This window comes from Rattus rattus, chromosome 1 (genome assembly GCF_011064425.1).
Source record: "Rattus rattus isolate New Zealand chromosome 1, Rrattus_CSIRO_v1, whole genome shotgun sequence".
Lineage (NCBI taxonomy): Eukaryota > Metazoa > Chordata > Mammalia > Rodentia > Muridae > Rattus > Rattus rattus.
In genome coordinates, this window is record NC_046154.1 from 185,185,222 (window position 1) to 185,206,880 (window position 21,659).

The 21,659-nt window shown below is 36.9% G+C and overlaps 2 protein-coding genes across 19 annotated transcripts in view; one reads left to right on the plus strand and one right to left on the minus strand.

Moving 5' to 3' along the window:
• The window catches only part of Ppfia2 (PTPRF interacting protein alpha 2), a 460,024-nt gene extending 449,064 nt beyond the window's left edge, over positions 1-10,960 (plus strand). For 13 of the 18 annotated variants that reach the window (XM_032911955.1, XM_032911963.1, XM_032912007.1 and 10 more), the window contains 4 exons: positions 1,307-1,375; positions 7,191-7,350; positions 8,532-8,623; positions 10,548-10,960. In XM_032911955.1, the coding sequence (XP_032767846.1) occupies positions 1,307-1,375; positions 7,191-7,350; positions 8,532-8,590 (288 nt within the window). In that variant the 3' untranslated portion in view covers positions 8,591-8,623; positions 10,548-10,960. The remainder of the gene's footprint in view (positions 1-1,306; positions 1,376-7,190; positions 7,351-8,531; positions 8,624-10,547) is intronic. The other 5 variants (XM_032912051.1, XM_032912081.1, XM_032912066.1 and 2 more) reach the window with 1 other exon arrangement.
• Positions 10,961-13,199: 2,239 nt separating this feature from the next.
• Positions 13,200-21,659, minus strand: part of Acss3 (acyl-CoA synthetase short chain family member 3) — a 185,620-nt gene continuing 177,160 nt past the window's right edge. Inside the window, exons 14-16 of the mRNA XM_032912114.1 lie at positions 17,102-17,201; positions 16,842-17,017; positions 13,200-15,894 (exon numbers count right to left, since the gene is read on the minus strand). Coding sequence (XP_032768005.1) covers positions 15,826-15,894; positions 16,842-17,017; positions 17,102-17,201 — 345 coding nt within the window. The 3' untranslated portion in view covers positions 13,200-15,825. The remainder of the gene's footprint in view (positions 15,895-16,841; positions 17,018-17,101; positions 17,202-21,659) is intronic.

The following is a 21,659-nucleotide window of genomic DNA, read 5'->3' on the forward strand; positions in this document are numbered from 1 at the left end:
TTTTAAACCTGTCTGGCATAATGGCACACACCGCCTTAATCCTTGTACTCAAGAAAAGGAACAGGCTGATCTTACCTTTAATCCAAGCCTTGTTTACACAGTGAGTTCTAAGCCAGCCAGGGCTACAGATCAAATCTGTCAGAAAGGAATTAGAATATTTATTCTAGCTTTAACAGCGCAAAATATATCATAGTTACCTGCGATTGTTCTGAATCTGTACGCCCTTCTGACTTCGTGCCCACTGAGTACCCTTTCTTCCCCTCCTTCTCTCTGCTCTATTAACCACTGTCCTACACTCAAAATCTGTGAGCTCAAAGTTGACATTTGCCTCAGATATTGTGCACATGTCTCTCTGCACCTGGCTTGTGTCAGTTAATGTGCTCATGACTTGTTTCTGATACTTGAATTTTAATTACATGGTAATGACTTGCTATCTAAACACAGTATTAAAATTTGGAAAGCATAGACTTGGAGTTTGAATGATATAACCTCCTACCTGAATACCATGCTTCTTCCCCAATACAACATCTGTGAATGATGGCAGTAGGTCTCTGCTTCTCTAAGGGGGAGTCCTTCTCTTTATATATCTAATTATACTTACATTTAATTGAGTGCTCCAGTGATCTCTAAATCTAGGGAATTGCATGATTCGGCAAAGTCCCACACAAATTAGAATACCTCCAATCTGCTTTACAGTCTAAAAAGTAACATTTTGAGAGCTGCAGCACATGAATCCTTAAATGTATGAAGTTTAAACTGGGTACCGTGCTGTGCTGCGTGACTATAATTCCATCAATTTAGTAGCTGAGGCATGGCGACTACTAGTTCAAAGCAAGTCTCCGGTAGAGTCTGCCTATCTTTTTGGGTTCATATTAAGGCTGTCTCAAAACAAAAGTAGAAAAGAAAAGAGAAAAAAACAGCTAAACAAACAAACAAACAAATTATCTAAAGTTTCAAGTTTGTGAACTACTGTTAAGTTTGATATAATCCGATACAATGCAAACTTGTTTTGTGTTTAACAATTTTAAGTTTAAATAAAGTGCTCAATTGAAATGAAATAAACATTTAAAGCAAAACCTTCTTGCCTATAGCCATTCATACAAAGGTTTCTCTCTATAGTCAACTGAACAAAAGAAAAACAACAACAACAAAAAAATCAACAACTACAAAAGAAGAGGATTCTAAAACCTTAAGACCTTGTAATTAAAACTTGTTTTATGACGCATCTTCCTACAACTAATACTTTTAGGGTTTTTTAAAATAAAATGTAATTTCAGTGACAGTAGGTTTTATTTGATGTTAACAGGCAAGGCAGATTCTTGAACGCGAGTATAATAACCTCTTGGCCCTGGGAACTGAGCGGCGACTGGATGAAGTAAGTCTATTCCAAATTATCTCACATTCCAAATGATCTTACAATGGCCCTCCAGAGAAAGACACACTGTTTTGTCCAGTACAAAACAGTCAATCCTGAAGTCATAGATACAAGTATCAACATGGGGATTCACCAGCTTACCTATAGGAATCCAAATGTAGACACATATATGCATACAATTATAATAACAATTACAAATTTAAAAGAGAGCAAAGAAGGATGTTAGGAAAGCTTTAAAGGAGAGAAATGTAATTTTATTTATAATCTCAAAAATAACAAGGAAGCCATGAATTTGAGGGTTAGTGCCTAGAAGGAGTTGTACGTTAAAAAAGAGGGTGGAAAAATGTATATTTTAATTTGTAAAGACGTTCCTTAAAGAATACAGAAAGAATGGCAACCCATTTGTACTTTGAAGGGCTCCAATGAGAAAAATCTATGTGTAGCATCTAGAAAGTTTCTCTCTTGTTCCTTAATTTTGTTTTTTGTTATACACCATTTTTTTCTTGGTTATTTTATTTCTTTACCTTTCAAATGTTATTCCCCTTCCCAGTTTCCCCTCCACAAACCCCCTAGCCCCTCATTCCTCCTCTGCCTCTATAAGGATGCTGTTTTTTAAATTTTAAGTTATATTTCTTAGTTTTGACTTTGACTTTTTATTTAGGACTAAGATTCATGAGTGTACTTATTTTGATATTTAGACATTGAAAAGTAACTTAAAGTAAGACAGTGTGTGTCTGTGTGTGTGTCTGTATGTGTATGTGTCTGTGTGTGTGTTTGTGTGTGTGTATGTGTCTGTGTGAGTGTGTCTGTGTATGTGTCTGTTTGTGTGTGTGTGTTTGTGTGTATGTCTGTGTGTGTATCTGTGTGTGTGTCTGTGTGTGTGTGTGTGTGTGTGCAATGACCATAAAGTTTCAAGAAATATGGTTTGTTATTACAAGCAATTAATACACTAGTATCGATAAGGTCACTTTTAAATAAGGAATATGCTTATTTTCACAGGATCATTACATCTTCAAAAACAACTTCAGAATATTAAAATGGAGACCAATTATTTCAATTAATTGAATTGGAAAAATTCAATAATTTTATATGGAGTTTCTGTGTTTTCTTCAAAGTAGAGAACATCTTAAAAATCATGGGCTATGGTGGTTAAATTGGATAAAAGAAGCCTGGAGCATAGTATACACACACTTAAGTGATTTGGGGAACAAGGACTATGTAAGAAGATGCCTGAAATGTTTGAATGCAAGGAGCATTTACAATCTCTGCGATTGAAAGATGTTTAAAATAAAAGTTTTGAGATTCTTTTAACATAAGATATTTTTTATGGAAGAAGTAAAATTGAAATCCTGGAATAGAGTTGAAAACAATGTCACATAATTCCTGTGGAACGTATTGGCGTTCCTTAACTATAAAATCAGCTGTTGAAAGTATTTTTTATTCTGAAATTGAATGTAGCTTAGGGTAGATAGAGAGTGAACCTAGAACATGCAATGTCTTAGTTCCAATCCAGTTCCACAGACATGCATCAAATTCAAATTAACTTGAAACATCAGAAAGTACAGCAATAATTCTTTATCTAAGTAAACAAGGCAGATGACCTCACTGTTATTAACCATGTCATCTTGTGTAAAAACAATTTCTGAATTTTATAAATATAACCCTAACCAAACTTCTAGAATGATAATCTAGATAATCCCAATCAGGATGATGTATAGTTTTCTAAAGCACAGGTAAAGAGCTAAGTAGGTAGCTTAGCCAGTAAAGTGCATGCGATTCCAATGCTGGTACTTGAGTTTACATTTCCATTACTAATATACAATTAGGGTTCCCTGCACTGGGTAGTTGAGACAAATGGATGACTGGAGTTTGCCAGCCAAATTAGTTGAGTCAGTAATCTTCAGGTATAGGGAGAGTACCTATCACAATAAGTAAATAAGTAAGTAAGTAAGTAAGTAAGTAAGGTTAATGATTAATAAAAACTCTGGTCTTCACACACAAGTGCACATGTGTATGTGAAAACACACATATACAAACACATACCAACATACACCATACATATGTACACACACACAAAATAACAACACAGGCTAAATGACAGCAAGCTATCCAGTTTTTGAATATGAATGAATCTAATTAAGCAGCTTGCCTTAACTGTAGTGAGATCACGTCTGCATTTCTACTGGCCACATTTATATTCTGTGGAAATAATTTGAGAAGTTCTAATGACTATCTAAGAGTTTCACATCAAGTTTGAAAAGAAACCTTTGGGGACTAGAGAGATAACTCCACTGTTAATAACATGCACTGCTCTTTCAGAGAACCGCACATAGGTCAGTTCCAAGCACCCGCATCAGGCAACCTATAACCACCTGTCCCGCCAGTTCCAGGGGATCTGACATACTTTTCTGGCTTCTGCAGGCACTGAACACAAACCAACCCCCATACAGACAAAGTCAGATATGCAGGTTTTTAAGTTTTTTTTTTATAAAAATGATGTATCAAAACTTTATCTCAAAGACTTTTTCTTAAGTTAATGCTACTAGCATGTTTATTGTTTTTCTTCAGTGGCCCCTTTTCATGGTAAAAGAACAGTAGATGAGTATGATAGCTAAGATGTTTACTCACTGACTTGAAAAATGAATATTAAAGAAGTCATATAGAATTCTGCGGGCGAGATAGGGATGGAAGCAAGATTTGGGATGTAAATAAACAGAATAATTGATTAATAAAAAAGAGTCATATAACCTTAAATGTCAGATAGGGTTTTGCATAATTGATAACTTGAACCCAATTTCTTCAAAAATCTAGAAGTCAGAGAGGTCATAAAATATTTATTTCCTCCATCTGTGAACAGGGATAAGGGCCAATGTCAAACAAAATCATTTTGATATAGTATGTATCACTTAAAAGAAAGAAATGGTTACCAGATGTAAATGAAATTTAGGTATTGATAACAGGGATGTTAACCCTGTATAATATCCAAAATACTTCAAAATACTTACTTTTTCTCCAAAACAGGTCTTAAATGGTAATTAAATTGACAATCTATGTAAGATACATTATATTGTTCATAGAGAATGGAAACCACTTGAAATCAAACCTGTCAATTGCTACCCAGCATTTCAGAATGAAGGAAAATGAGGTAACAGAGGAAATGGCAGACGTCTTGTGGATGGAAGGCTGCCAGTTGGATCAGAAAATCGAGCAGCAGGTCTCCCGTGTTAAAAAAAAATCCCAACTTCTATCCCAAGAACACTGTACTCTGACACCACAGAGCAGAAGCCCTGTACCCTCTACCAGATGCCTTATGCCCCGTGTCCTGTGCCCTGACCCTCTGACCAGAGCCTGATGTTAATCGACTAGGATTGCCTTGATTTTCACAGTCTCTATTTGTATGGCAGAGAGTGCAAACTAAAAACTACATGCAAGAGGCTCCAAGGCCTGCATGCTGCCCTGTGGAACTGTGAACTGTGTTTTTGTCGTTTATTTGGTGTTGGTTTTTTTTGTTTTGTTTTTGTTTTTTTGTTTTTTTATTTTTTGGGTTTTTTTTTTCACAGCATAGATCATATGTCAGGCAACAGGCAATAGAAAATGAGGGGAAAAAAGACCTCCTTAGCAGCAAAAAAGATTACTCCCAAGTGGAGATCTCTGCAGCATGTTTCAGACATACTCTGCAGCAGTATACTGGGAGAAGCTGCTCTCCCACAGTACACCCAGTTACCCGTTCTTCCTCTGCTGGTGTAAACAATGGGTTAGCTCATCACAGCCCATACTTCTCTGCTACGTTAGAGAGTCAATACTCAGTTTATAAAAAAATGTGGCTGCATAGCTTCAGGGATTAAGGGTGATCTTAGAAGGTACATTCTACATGGGATGATTTGTACATTTGTTAGAAATAAACACAAAGAAAATGGGGAATTGCATGTGGCAGATCACTAATTCAAAGGAAAATAATTGCCACTGACCAGGAACTTGGTGTATACAGAAAGACAAAAGTATTTATTTCAGTGAGGCACACCAGAATCGATGACCAGAGTGATGCTTTTTTCTTTATTGAAAACTTTATACACTGCCTCTTAATTATGCTTACTCCTCCCCAAAATGCTCCCCCAAATCCCTGCATATCCCCCAACTTTGAACACTCGCTCGTTTGTTGTGAGCACACAGAATCCAATTATACTATTGGGAGCATGGCTATCCAAAGTGCTCAACCTCCCAGGAGCCACACCTTTAGAGAAAACTATCAGTTATCAATAGTTCCTAAGGTACAGGTGGGGATTTAGGTTCGCCTCCTTCTCCAGACTGGAGTTCTGTCTGGTTTGAGCTTGCCCAGGTCTCTGGCCTGCAATCACAACCACTGTGAGTTCCTAAGTACAGCTGCCCCGCTGTTCCTGGAGCAGAGATCCTTTGTAGTCATCTCCGACCTGGCTCTTACAATCCTACTCTTTCTTCCACAATGATCCTAAGACTTGAGAGGACAGAGGGGAATGCAGATGTCCAACATAAGACGTTTTCTTATTCTCTGCACCTTGACCACTTGAGAACCTCTAGGTTAATCATGATCTATTTCAGGAAGAAGTTTCTCTGATGAAGTTTGAGGTCTACAATAATCTATAGGTACATTGGCAAATCATTAGGAGTCAGGATAGCACTAGATACCTTTAGCAGAATGATAGGTTATTAGTAGTAGGTTCTCGCTTAAGACCTATATTCTGTCTAGACACATATTTCTGGCCAGGAAATGGTTTTAAGTACAAGTCCTGTCTTATGGAACAGACCTTAAATTAAATCTGAATATGGTTGTTTACTTCCAAAATGTGAGTACCACCATTGCATCCCAGAGCATATTTTGTCAAGCCTTGCAACTTGCAGGTTTTGTACCTGTATATGATAATTATTTTTCCTTTCCAGTACATTATAGAACTATAAAAGCTAGTCAATATGAATGAAGTTTCTAGAAGAATTCCAATTTTTATTCACCAAATTTTATGATTCATATCCCTGGTATTTTCAGCAAAAGGATCTTACCACAAGTTCTGAAGGGTAACCAAGAAGAGTGGCCTTAGCATGTAGTATTTATTAATTAGAGTTCTCCTTTCCTAAAGCATTAAAATCAAATGTGTTAATGGAAAGGGTGGAACCCGGGCTACAAAGGTTTCAAAAATTCCAGTTAATTTGGAACCACCTAAAAATCTCACAAATCTCCAGTTCAACCTTTCTTATTCAGATTAGAGCCCACTGTATCATATGCTGAACAGAGTGTCTCAAACGTAGTTTTCCATTGTATCTAACTTTTGTGTACATGAAAGTGTTGCTTGTTGAGTATTTAAGTCCTTTCTATTCTACTTAACAGCTAATACAATTGAGTATATCAACTCATAATGAAAAACTAGCGCAGGCTGGGGATTTAGCTCAGCAGTAGAGCGCTTGCAAGCCCAAGGCGCTGGGTTCAGTCCCCAGCTCCGAAAAAAAGAAAAGGAAAAAAAAAAAGAAAGAAAAAGAAAAACTAGCGCAATGTATAACAAAATAAATCCAATGATCCATTTTGATAGAAGAAAACATTTAGTATTTTATAATTTCAAGGATGTTTAAAGGTAACAAACTTTAGATTTGAAATCAAAATAATTTTTTTAAATCGCACCTTTCTGTCATATTTACTATCTCAATCAGAGGGGTTCAAGATGAAACAAAGCATGCCTCTGTGTACAGACCGAATGTAACTAAAGTCTAGCTCGAACTCCCAAGTATACAGACTTATGTCCTCCAGCTTTATTTGTTTTCGTGACATCGAATTCTACCTCTGAACTGGCAGAGTGATGACAAGAATTTCAGACGCGGATCAACCTGGCGAAGGCAGTTCCCTCCTCGCGAGGTGCACGGAATCAGCATGATGCCTGGGTCCTCAGAAACATTACCGGCTGGATTCAGGTTGACCACAACATCTGGGCAGTCCAGAAAAATGACGACAGATGGTACAGTAGTTTTACATTTCTGTTTATGAGGGAAAAATCTTGCCTAGACAAAGCTATACAATTCTTCAACTTTGCATACCCTTCTAGAACTGATTTTTCCCCCTAAAATTAGTTCGCTTTGCTTGAAATTTACTTTGCTTTTACCAAGAAGAAGACTATTTGAAAACTACCAATGCATGAATCCATGACAGTTGATATGCATTTGAAAAATAAATTACATCCCCCCAAATAGCTCCACTAATGTCCACATCTAGAAAAAAAAAAAACATGCATCTTCATGATCTGTGTTTCTTTACGCTTCTATCTCAAAAATGAAAATGCCATTTAAAATGGAGTTTGGATTTGAACTCAAATCCCACTAAAATGGGAAATCACTGTACTAGCTCTTTTACATGTTGAAATATTACAAATTTTATAGTTTACCTTTCAAACTCATCGGACATGTTTATCTCTTACCAAGGCGGAAAGCCTTAAATAAGCAAGCCCAAACATGAGAAGAGAATCGAACAAACACAAAACCAACAGTGATTTACCAGTCACATCTCCTTCTGTGGACATTAGACTTCCGATTCATCTTTCACAAAAGGAAAACAGTCATTCTGGACCAACAACTTAGAATAATAAGAGAAATCCCCAAATTGTATCTGTTTGGTAGGCATTAAAGAAAAATAGTCTTCCTCTTATTATCGCGATAATAATCTAGATTCTTCATTTCTTTTCGAGCTGTTGTGGCAATTAAAATTCATCTGAGCATAAAGTGCAGTCTTTTGATCTACACTTCTTTTAGCGGGTTAATATTTTGGAACTTGTTAGCAAGGTTCGTGAATAATTTAACGTGACTGAAATTAGCATAGATGTTTGCTGTTTCTTAGAGGAAAAACAGCACAACCCATAGTACTGTGTTCTCTGAGAGTACTCTTTACAACAAAAGCAGACTCACCCCTGGGAGGCGCTTTGCTACAGATTCCATCTAAGGAGGAAAACACAGCAAGGGGAGAGCGAAACTGATCTGTACTCGGGTAAATTGTCATTAGTCTCTGGGTCTAGAGGAGAGGACCGTGAGGGGCTTCTGTCTGAGACAAGACAGTCTCCTAATATCTTCAGGATCCCTTTACGCAGAGAAAAATCAGTCTCTCTCATCTACTGTCTGAGAACCTCTAAAGCCCTTTTCTCGTTTGCAGTTGCTTCATCCAGACTGCAGAGGTTAGACAACTCCACTGTTCGCACATACTCATGTTGACAAGTCACTCAAAGGAGGCAGCACTGACCTGCTGTGAGTAGTTTCTCTTGGCCGACCAACAACAAACAACAGAAAGATGGGATTTCAGACTCTAGTCAATACAGTCCGTGTCCTTTGGTATGGCCTAGCCATGCAGAGGTGATCACCCCCCTCAAAGAATCTTTAAACCGAACTCTTCACCCAGCATTTGCTATCATTCCCTGTCTGCCGTGCTTCGTGGCCCACCTTTTGAAGGCCTGTCACTCAGTCACTTCACATTACCGGGTTGCTAAGCATCTTGCTTTCGGGGCATTTTATTTTGACTCCATATTAAGAGTCTGGCATTTGAAGAAAATTAGAGACCTCAAGTGCCTATCTTAGAAGGAAGTCAGAGTAGAGCAATAGAAATTTGTGGAAGTTCACAGCCAAATAATATAAGAGATAGGAATTAGATGTGCATTAATATTAACAACAAAACTAAATGTAAAAGTATTGAAATCTCAACATCTTATTTTCTATCACTGTGATTTGTATTTGCTGAAGTGAAGTATAAATTTGAAGAACCTGGGAAATATAACATAGAAACGAAAGTTATAAGAATTAGGAATAGATATTGCATAGAATTTTTATGAACATATAAGGTATGACATTTATGAGGAAATATTGGGAAATATTGATATATCAATACATGAGACTTTATGTTAAAACTTCCATATATTTAAAATTTGCTTCCTAGATTTATAAACTCTAAATGTGTGAAAAATACATTAACCTAAAATCTGGGTATTCCAAACTATTGTATCATATTCAATGAGATGATATTTGGGAGAAAATATTTTTCAACTGCGTTTACGCCCAGAGATGGGAGAAGGAAATGGTAGAGCAGACTTCTTCCTGTGCTTTTTACCTGTTGCCTTGAATCAACACCTATGTCCAGCATATCATTACCCTTGGGAGACTAACAAAGGGGCTGGCATGCTGCCTTACATGGGACAGTAATTAAGGAAACTGAAAACAAAAAAAAAGGACTCAGACAAATTAATTTCTCAAAACTGTACAATAATATAAACATTTTGTGATATGTAATTCAGTCTCACTAGCGTACAATACATAACCATTTGGCTAACTAAAAGACTTTTTCAAAATATTGTTCATAGCAGATTCAACATAGAGCATAATAATTTTCTCATAAACTTAATAATTCACCAGCTCATGAATGACTAATATGTTCAGTAGTGCTTGCTGCCTAGCTCTAGACTCATGAGTAGAATTTATCTTGAACTATCTGCAATTTTTCCTGCATGTTATTCTAGTTCATATCTTTTTTTAGTTTTTAACCATTAAATGGAATAAGAATATTAATGGGATAATCAAAGGCAATCTTTACTTTGAGTTTGGTAAGAAATTAGATTGAATGTTATGAAAAATAATCCTAAACATACTTTCTATTACTCTTTTGTGTCAGTAATAGTAATGAGATTTTTCCATGCGATGTCACATGTAATCTATGGCGTGATACATACTATTACTGCTAAAATGGAGACATCAAAACATGCTGTTTTATGTTTTGTCATGATCAAAGAAAACCATCATTTTTAAAACTCTAAAATATATGAACTAGAATATAAATTTATTCTTTGGAATATGCCAACTCAATCCAGTTTAATAGTTAGCAACCTAAAAATCTTCGGAAGGCATGCTGACACCTTATATGACGTATCTGTTTCTAACACACCCATGCTTTCCCTGAAGTTAAACAAAGTCCACTAAATGCTTAAAGATAAATACGTAAATAAATGAGTGGAGAATAGTAAATGTCACATGATCTGCTGTAAGTTACATCCTTGATACCTTTCCTTGCACTGGGGTTCTAGGAGAGGCCTGTGTAAGCTGCATGGAGGTATACGCCAGGGCAAAGGTGTGGGATCCACTGGCTGGAGGTTGGCTGTGAACTCACGCTCTGTGTCCCCTTTCCTAGATGTCGTCTTTTCTGTCTACACGACCTAAAGTGCACTACTGCCTAAGAAGACAAATGGAGAAGTCTTTGTGAAGACTGAACTCTAAAGGAATAATATAAGTAACGATTTACCAAACGTTAAATATGTGACTCTGGGGGGAGTTGGGTCTTGGGTTTGATTAGTTTACTATGATTGTAATAAAATGCTTAAGTCATCTGATGTAAGAGCATCATCCACGTCATAAATTCTGAACATCTGATGCTTTTATGAGATGGAACCACTCGTTTTTTTCATGTTGTAATATAATAGGCATTTATGTATTACTGTGTATCATTTCTTTTTAAAGGTGTAAGTCTTCTGTAAATGGATATAAATATGATTTTTTTAAAAAAATAAAATATATGGTTCATGGAGTCTCGAGTGCAAACATTGACCAATTCCAAGTACTGTTTGTATTTTACCATTTCACCATTTATACGGTTTTTGAATTGTAACAGTCAATCGATATGTTTCTTAGAAGTGTGTTTCATGCTTCGACATGCTTCTCCTTCAAGTCTGTCATACCTTAAAGCTGAACACCTGCCTCTGATCATGTGATTTAACCTGGAGCCCAAAATGACCTTTAAAGGCAATCAGGGATGTGATACCCTCTCTCTCTCTCTCTCTTTACAAACGCACTGTGATGGCTCAATCTGTTTTAAAAAAAAAAAAACAAAGCAAACTGTTTACAAGAGTCAAATGCAATGATTTTAAAAATTTATATTAAAGAAAACCATTACCTAATCGTGTTTGCCTGTGGACCAAAACACACACACACACACACACACACACACACACACACACACACACATACACACACACACATACACACACACACACACACACACACACACACACACACACACACAATATATCAAGAACTACATGTTCATCCAAACACCCTGAACCTCCAGCCAGCACTGGACAGTGAATGTCAATCATCGTAGAGTCTGAGGTCCATTTCCACTAGGGGTGGTGTGGAGGGGCAGAACCCCATAACCCACCCCTTTTTAAAATCACTGTTAACAGGGCATTAGCCAGACTCAAGTCTGATATTAAGCCTTTAGCTGAACTAACCATTTTTTGTGACTTCCCTGAATTCCCTTTCATCAGAGGAAATAAAGACAGAATGGATTAACATTAACATATATAGTGTATAAAAACGTAAAGATGAGTAATCTTTTTCTTGTGGCTTTTTTTGGTGGTGTCACTGTTGTTTATTCTTTATTGATATGGGAGATTTCAAAGTGAAACATATTTAATAATACCATTGACTAACTGCTGTTTTCCTGCTGCTTGGTCTTATTAAATGCAAGACCTGTCATTAGTAAATTATTTTTTTTTGTATTTTAATTCGTTATATTTGCACGTACATTTGTTTCGATGTCTATTTTTGTTGAACAGATTCAATCAAAAGGTAATGGTAACAGAAACCCTCTCCATTGTCAATAAAAAAAATGCTTCCAGTTTTCTGCTTAAGCTTTGTTTTCTAGTAGCATAATATTTAACGATTTATTTGAATTACAAAAAAAAAAAGATATTCAACGATTTCGAATGCAATTTTATTTAAAATCGAGTCTGCCACTAGAGGGAGGTCTAAACCTGCTGATAGAAGTGGTTTGGTTTAAAAAAAAACAATGAGTAAAAACAATGTGAAAGAACATTGAGACTCTTTTTATTAATTTATTTTTATTGGATATTTTTTTATTTACATTTCAAATGTTATTCCCTTTCCCGGTTTCCTAGCCATAAGCCCCCTATCCCACCCCCCTCCTCTTCTACAAGGGTGTTCTCCCTCCCCAACCACCCCCCCTTCCCGCGCCCCACCCCCATCCCCCGACATTCCTCTACATTGGGGGATCCAGCCATGGATTCATCTAAATGAAAGAGAGAAACTCTGATGGCCATACGGCAGAAAGATTTATATTCACGTTTAATATACCTGTGTGATGAACAGTTTTGCATAGTAGTAGTGAAATCCTCGTGATAACTAACTGGTAAAGAAGGACATCTTATTTTGTCCAACGGCATTCGATGTTCCAGTTCAAGTACCGGCAGTCTGCATGCTTTGGGGTAGAATGGCATGGTCAGAAGCCTGTACTAGAGAAAACTGCTCACCTCATTGACACAAGAAATGGAGTAAGAGGCTGCTGCTGAGGACACACAGTTCCCTAAGAGGGCACGTTTCAGTGACTTGAACACTGCATCAGCATTACCCTGGCCCGGGCATTCAGGACAGAAGCTTTTGGGGAATAATCAATATCCAATTACATCAACCGCTCACACTGTCTCCAAAAGCAGTTTCTTCCCTTTAGAAATTACGTGAAAAATACTGAGGATTTGTAATAGGTCCTAAGAGTGTGGTATAAAGTATCGAATCACTTGCCTGGAGAATGAGGTAAAATATGCTTTAATCCATATGAAAAATTGAGTCAGCTATATTTCTGGATGCTTTGTTTTTGTTTTTTACCTTTAAACATCGATGATAGGCATTCAGGCATATTAGATTATCGGACCAAGCCCTTTCAAATTCAACTTCATATAAGTAAAACAACCTTTTGACATGTAAAACAAGTTTCACTTATAATAGCTATTTAGTTATTATTTTTATGGCGGAAAAAATAGTCACACTCTTTAAACGTTAAAGGTACTTTTTATTTCCATTCTGCAGGTGTCTTACAAATTTAAAAATTTCATCAAATGAAAGATCACAGAGAAGTCATCAAGGTCAACTTAAGTATGGTCACATTTCTTGGATTATGTCATTGCTATCAGAGACACATTGAATTCAAAATATTTTAGATGCAATTTGACAAACAAAACAAGCAACGCCAAAAACCTTATGGTGAGATTTTAAAACAGAACATTCTTTAATTTCCTCCCAAGTGTCTAAGCAGTCTGTTGACTTCATTTTAGGACCACAACATGATCACTGCCTCTAGTCTGCAGGGGAGATGGATTTCCTCATTGAAACAAGAAAAACAGCTCCCTTCCATGTGTGAAAAACTGTTTTTTGTTTGTTTTGTCCATTTTGTTTACATACTTTTAAAGATTCTTTCTACTGGAAAGTAACCTAGGCTTACTTGCCGATGTGTCCCTTCAGATCTGAGAAAGAAGAAAATCTACAAATGGTCCAAAGATGAAAACTTTACTCAAGTCTTAGATCTGCTTGAGTGTCTTCTAACTTGCAAATATCAAAATGAAAAACTTAGTTAAAGCACCTGATTCATGTGGAGAAAGTAATGAACTGTATTTCGATGCTAACGTATTAAAAATCATTGATTTGTAATCCCAACAGTTGTGATAATGGGTAAGATGTACATGTACAATGAATAATTCAAGAAACTCAACAGCTACAAGTTACAAAACGTTAGATTAATTCAGAATACCAAAATAATTAAAGATGATAAAGATATTGTTTTCAATGTTACCAATAAAGAAGGTAGTTTAATTAATAAAACTTCCTTTTGAGAAGCCATTTATTTTCCATTTTTGCCCCCAAAGTTGCCTAAAATGGAGCCTTTATCTAAGAGCCTTTAAATATAAAGGGGCCCTTATACATATATAACTTTTAACAAATAAATTGTAATTTGTTAATTCTCACCTATATTTCTTGTATTTGGACTTATCGGTTAGAACACAGACCAAAGAGGCCTAAAACAAGAGCTGTAGGTAAGATACGCATAGCTTTTATGGCCAGTAAATGCCTATCTGTTGTTGCTTACCTATATTTCATTTTTGGGCTATTCTGTGAGGACACTGTGCTCTTCATCATGTTTCCAAAAGAATCTGAAGAATTGAGAAATTATTCCAAGTACTCTCAGAGATTCAATGAGCACAGTAAACTTTTTTTTAATTTAAGTATATATTCTAAAAATAATAACAGATGTAGAGCTCTAAGCTGGTTAATCAGCAATTTCTTTCTGCTTTAAACGGGTAAATTTCTATCAATTTATTAAAGGCTTAATTCCAGTTTTTAAAAGACTCCATCATTTTATAGAAGAAATGTATGTTAGACTATGATTTTAGATGATTTGATATTTATTCAAATTCAAATTAAAACTTGCACTAAGAGTAAACGTTTGGGGTTCTCTTGAAAACCAGAGGCTCTTGCAGTATTGGTACAGCCTCTCTCCTGAGCCATTTCTCTGGGATCTGATAGAACTGCACTCTTGATGGAGTGCATGGTTTCTAGTATTTAAGGCTGTGCATTGTTCTTAAAAATCACTTGTTGGGATATGCACCTCAAGAACCAACATGAATTCATTGAGCACCAGTGGTCTAGCTCAGTGGAAGATGCTTACCTAACACGCACAAGGCTCTGGGTTCAACCCTTATAGGAGGAAAAAGTACTACTTTGGAACTAACCCCAGCAACTATGAGTAAGAGGCAGGGGGACAAGGATTTGTGAGAACAGGGGGAGGGGGAAGACAGAGAGACAGACAGAGAGACAGACAGAGACAGACACAGAGAAGAGAGAAGGCTCATTGATATTGGCAAAGCTCTGAAAATGTATTGACATCTAGCAGAGGATGAAAAAATTTCAATTTCTTATAAGATCTTTCTTGTTATTCCTTTCTAGTTGAAGGGCATCCCTTGATTCCGTGGAAAGACGAAAGCATCCAGATACACAGAGTGAACCATGACAGGGGATTGCAGAAGTCTTTATCTCCCAAAATATTTGGTGGAAGGATAGCTAGGTTCTCTGCCAGATATATGCCTCCCCTTACCCAGTAACAAGCAACCAGGCAGTGGTGCTTGACCCTGGGTCCTGTGTTGCTAGGCAGCCTATCCTGTCTTGCTAATTACCTGGAAGCATGGCAGTCATCTTTAGAACAGTAAACAACATTCGAGTCTCTACGATAGCATTGTAAATCATATTCTGACTTAGATTTCAGTTTAGATTTTGATCAACGTGTGGCTGATTTTTATCTCCAGAAAGTGCATTTGTAGTACAGATATTTTCCACTAGAATGTGTTTGTGAAGCCCACGAGTTAGCAAAGCCATACTCCTTAACATGCTCCTTGACACACGCGATAGTGTAGAATGATCCATGTTACAGAAAAGAGGTAACGGGGCAAACGGGTTTCCGCAAAACACAACGTACAGCCTTTCAGGGGCCACCAGACTAACTACACACTACAGCTCACAGCTGAGTTGATGAGGAATTTTTTCTTCAAGTATTTACTTGTAGAAAATAGATGACCTAGATCCAGCTAGAAAGTTAAGACGAAGGGATTGAAAAGAGTAAACAAACATCACAAAGCCTGCTTCAGTACTTCTTCGATGTGACCAAAAATGCTGGGGTCCTCAATTGTAGGGGTTACCTGAAAATAAATGGGCAGTGTCAGATAAGCATCCTCCCTTGAACTTCATTGTGAATAATAATAATAATAATAATAATAATAATAATAATAATAACATGTTTTGTTTTACTGCCCCTTTTTTTGTTGTTGTTTTAACTTCATTTTGATTTTTTTGAGAAAGGGTCTCATAGGGTACTGGTTGGCTTCAAATGCCTAGGGTAGGAAAACCCAGTTTTGGTTTACCTCACAAATGCTAGGACTATAGGCATATAGAGTATATACCCCCAATTATTTTATAAAACACCACAAGATAGGGAACTTCCAGCCAAATACTTAAATATTCATCTTCAGGGATAGTGAAGGAAAGAGTTTGTTTAGCAAAACTGTTGATATTTCTACATATTTCTCCAGAGTTTTTGTTCATTTATTTTGAAAATTGCTTAGAACATTATTATTATTATTATTATTATTATTATTATTATTATTATTACTATATAAAAGTCTTGATGAAATTAAAGGTGGTCATGCCAATAGCATGCCTTGACACTGAAATACATATGTGCTTTAATCAGTCCAGAGTTTTAAAAAATGATTCCCTCACATAACAGTAAAAAGCAATTAGATGTCATATGTTAAAACATTTCAGCCTTCTCAGATGCTTCACTTTCTCATCATGGATGGTCATTAGTGACTGAAATCAAGCGACCTGCACGTTTAGTTCAAAGGAAAGAATTTCTGCAAGTCTGTTTGAAATTTACAAAATTGCCGAGAGCAAAGTTCACACGAGAGCGCCTAGGATGAAGCACGTGATCTTAACCAACACTTCCTTCTCAAGCTCTCCTTAAAGATTAGGAAAACGGTTCGGTGGAGATAGAATTCAGGATTTAAATCCTTAACCTAATAAAGCTTTTCTGGTGCCAAAGACGTCATGAAAATTACTTCAGCAATAAAAATTCTGATTCATTTACCTTATAAGGTTTGCCATTGACCAGGGCAGTCAGGGTAGACCGTGGAATTTTGCCAGACCTGGTTTTGGGTAACTGTTTGACGAAAACTGCATTTCGAAAAGCAGCCACGGGGCCAATGCTCTGCCTAACATGTTTCACAATCTCTTCCAAAACTTGTTCTTCTGTTGCATTTACGTCTAGGGAGAAAGTCGAGCTGTTAAGCACCAAATTAATGCCATTCATTCCAGGCCAAACAGTCAGGGATGACAAACGAATCTCACCTTTCTTCAACACGCAGAGTGCTAATGGGACATGACCTTTCAAGGGGTCTTCCTTGCCAACTACAGCGCAGTCAGTCACAGTGCCGTGTGAAAGGACTGACTGTAATGAGAAGAGACGTGCCGTTAGGTGACATGTATGATTATAATCTTAACACATAAGAAACCCATAAGAACAACAATATCAACCAATTAGACCATTCAAAGCTCCCAGGGACTAAACCACCAACCAAAGAGTACTCGTGGAAGGACGCGTGGCTCCCACTGTATCTGTAGCAGAGGATGGCCTTGTCTGGCATCAATAGGAGGAGAAGCCCTTGGTCCTGTGAAGGCTCGATTCCCCAGTGTAGTTAAATGTCACGGCTAGGAGGTAGGAGGGAGTGGGTGGGTGGGTGAGCACCCTCATAGAAGCAGGGGGAGGAGGAATGGGAGAGGGGGGACCAGGAAAAGGGATAACATTTGAAATGTAAATACACAAAATATCCAATAAAAAATCAAGAAAAAAAAAGAATCATGAAATCCAGAGCTGCTGTCCAGAAATTCCCAACTGGTTCGCATCACTACCTCTGAGGTGAATAGTTAGAATTGGCACGGTTGTTATTAAGGGCTGACGGTGACAAAGAGAAATTACTTAGCTTTCCCAGAAAAGGAAGAGAGAGTTGCTTCTTCTTAATTGCTTATTAATGAAATCAAAGAACGTGCTGTAACAAGTATGTAAACAAAGCCTACAGGCCTTTAACGGGAAGCCTTGAGTACATTTGACTTCATTTCATCGCCGCCTATTTAAGGAGGATGCCCAAGATGAAGGGGTGAATTTATTTTTGAGGAATAAACACAGTATTCTATTCAACGGGTTGTCCTTCCACCTAGAGAGGGATTTTTTAGCACTTAAGGGAGGTTTGCCATGAAGAGGAGATGACAGTAAGAATATGTGGGTAGATGTTTACCTCACAAGGAGGAGGGGGCACAAGAAAATCTCAGCGAAACAAAGCAACATCTAATCAGATGAGAAGGAAGTGGGTGAGGCTGGAGAGCGGACGAAGACAATGGTGGCTATAGATGAGAAGCCGCTACCTACTAAACGGGAGCTGTTTAGGGAACTTAATTCAACTTTTATTTTAGCCACACTGGAAAAGGATGAAGCAGCTTCAGGAAGAGGCATCACAAGGTCAGGTGAATTTTTTAAGCATTTTTTTTTTTACTGTAGCCATAAAATTATAATGAACTAAGCAGAAAGTAGAAACTTCACGATAGATCGTACCCTCACATATCCACAATCTCCCTGACACACCGGTACCAAAGAGGCAGATTTATTATTAAAAAGAACTAATATTGGACATTGCCATTACTCTTGTCCACATACTTGTACATCTTTGCTGGAATCTATAGGTTCTAACAATTTATGAGATGTGTCACCACTGTACAACATACAGAATAACTTGGCTTCCTTAAAACTGCCCTGCCTGACCATCCATACCCCCATCCATGAACCCTTAGTAACAATCATCCTTTTGCTCTATCCAATAATTATCCATTTAACTAGAACCATACTGCATATATTTTTAGACTGGCTTTTTATAGCAAAGAATAAATTTAGAGAATCACAGACTTAGTATGATTTTAGTATGGAGAATAAACTAACTATTCTGGAGGTGGTTATTGTGGAGGTGTCAGTTTGGACAGGGTAATACTCCTAGAGTCTTAGATACTAAATTGCAGTAGTAGATACAAACATATTAAGAACAGTCAATATGTGATAATATTTTGGATCTGTGGTATGAATAATCTGGGGAAATTAAGGAAAACCCTGTAAGGTAGTTAGATGATGATTCAAGATTTTAGTTAGAAATAGTGGGCTTAGAAAAAACACCATGGATATGTTACCTTCAGATGCCTTGAAGATACCCAAGAGTTGTATACAGGGATCTGAGAAGATTCATGAACTGACTGTCTACATTTACATGTGACCCATGAAAATATGACAATGGAGGTTTTAGACATATTGTGGAACAAAGTAGCAAGAAGAAAAGTTTGAAGGACATAAGAAACTCCAACATCTAATGGATACACACACACACACACACACACACACACACACACACACACACACACACACAGAGCACCTGGCAAAGTAGAATAAAAAGCTAGAAAGACCCAGTAAATAGAAAAAAAAACGCAACAAAATTAGGAATGTGCCACCTTTAAAATTCAAGTGTTTAGTTGTTGTTTTTGTTTGTTGCTGTTGCTGGTTAATTGTTTTCTTTTATGCAGCCACAGTGAAACTGCAGTTTCTTTCTTTGCAAAATGCTCAGATGGCTCAAGACACACAAAGTCATTAGGTACAGATCCAGTGTGTGAGCTCACATGGTCCTGATTGTTATACAACTCAAGACTGTATCCCTTCTCTGAGGTCCTGGGTTGTAAGTATTTCCATGCACACCGCAGAGAGTAATACATGCTAAATTAGTTCTTTGAGAAAGGAATTCTTTGTCTGTCTGTAGACCTTCCAAACGGCTTCGCATTTTTATAATCTTAATCTTCACATTTTTAAACTCCATATGTTGAAAATACAGACATATGTTGTGCTGGATTTTCTTAGGTAGTTTCTATAGTTGGTTGCAAGTCTTGATAACAGAGTGCTTATGAAGAACAAGCTAACAGAATGCTCACTCAGAGTAAGCAACATTAAGATTTGGTGGGCTACATAGTGTCTATTTGACTGGATGAATGAAGAATGGCTATTTCACTTGGTTAACTAGAGTTGGTTGCCATCAACAAAGTGTTCAATGATGCCCAAGCCTCTGCAACCTAGTTTGTAAGATGCTAACGTCATCTAGTCAAAGGATGGTTATTGAATACTTCTTTCAATTTGGTTGTGTAACTAGTTAGACAAAACTTGTAACCAAATATAAATACCAAAATTTCCACATTGTCCTTCTTAACAATTACCATTCAGTTGCTTCACTTTACTATCTTTAATGGGGACACTAGGTGAACTGGTTAGGGAACTGCTAACTGGTTTCAAAAGACAAGGATAATTTGTGAACCAATCACACAGTTCCCTGGAATCTAATATCACATTCAATAGGCACTAGAAAGGAAGAGGGGAGACTTTCTTAGTTTTTCTACTAAGGCATTGCCATGGCCAATGATAGTTTTAAGTGAGCATTTTAGGAGAAAAGCATCAAAATGCATGGTGACAACATCTGAGATCAAGAAACCAATCAAAACCTCAGGGGGGAGGACAGTGAAAGTTCTGTCCATGCATTACCTCCACACGAAGCCAAAGAACTGGTGATAATGGATTTACTTTAAGGACTCGAGACAGCAGTGCTGCTTAAAACACAACTCTCTTGGCAAATATCTGTCATGACTGTTTCAAGTATGGCCACTTTTCTATAGGCCACTTTAATGAATTTATAAGATCCTAAGTCCCGAAGGAAACATACTCATGCTTTGAAGGTACATTTCAAGAATTTTACATACAAGCAACATTAAACAGATTCAATAGGTTGAATTTACGTTTACATACATACACATGCACACACACACACACACACACACACACACTCCAAGCAAAATAGCTAACTTGAAAATACTGTACTTGATCAGATTGACCTTTCCTGGGAAAAATGTACAAAGACACAGCCCTGGGCATCCCAGGAATGGTTTTGATAGTGGATTCCCACACAGCCAGGGATATTGTTAGGTTAATTAATGAACTGGAATTTTAGTTACAAATAAAGGATGAAGTTTGAGAGTCCAACTTCTTCCCCACAAACACTGTCTCCAGCCTAAGAGCAAGCTGAGTCAAACGTCTCATGCTGGTTCCTACTCACGTTGCCACGCTAACACTGCACTAGAAATGTTAAGTCACCAATTTCACGAGAATGCTTTGAACTTCCTCCAAGTTTCTCAGTTCTCCAGCTCTGTGCTAGGCTTTGAAAGATTAATCAGTGTTTAAAATAGATCTTATTACTAAGTAGTCACAGAAGGCTATTTCTTATACAGGGATCTGCAAGAATAATGTCCTTTTAAATTTATAAAAGCCATGTGACAGCTCCATTTTCTTGTACAAAGAATGGGAAGAACAGATTTTTCTCAAATATTTCTCACAGCAATTTTTCATAGACTATCTGATGATTTCATGTTCACTAATTTAATACCCTTTAAATTTTTATTTAGCCTACTAATTAGTTATCCAAAACCAAGAACTCAGCCCTAAAATCTTATATACACAAGCAATACTAAACACCCAGAAGTATAAATATACTTATGTATGCTATAATTTTACTATTTTCTTATATTTTACTACATGTAATAAGTATAATATAAAATAAAAATATAGAGAGATTGATATATAAAGATATAGATTGATATAGATTGATAGATAAAGATATAGATGGATATAGATTGATAGATAAAGATATATATGTATCAGAGAGGTAGATAAATAAAAGAGATGAGATGGAAATAGAAATGGTATAGATTTATATGAGAAGAGGCCATAGACTTGAAAAAAGGTATTTAAGAGGGGTTACAGGGAGTAAAAGGAAAAAGG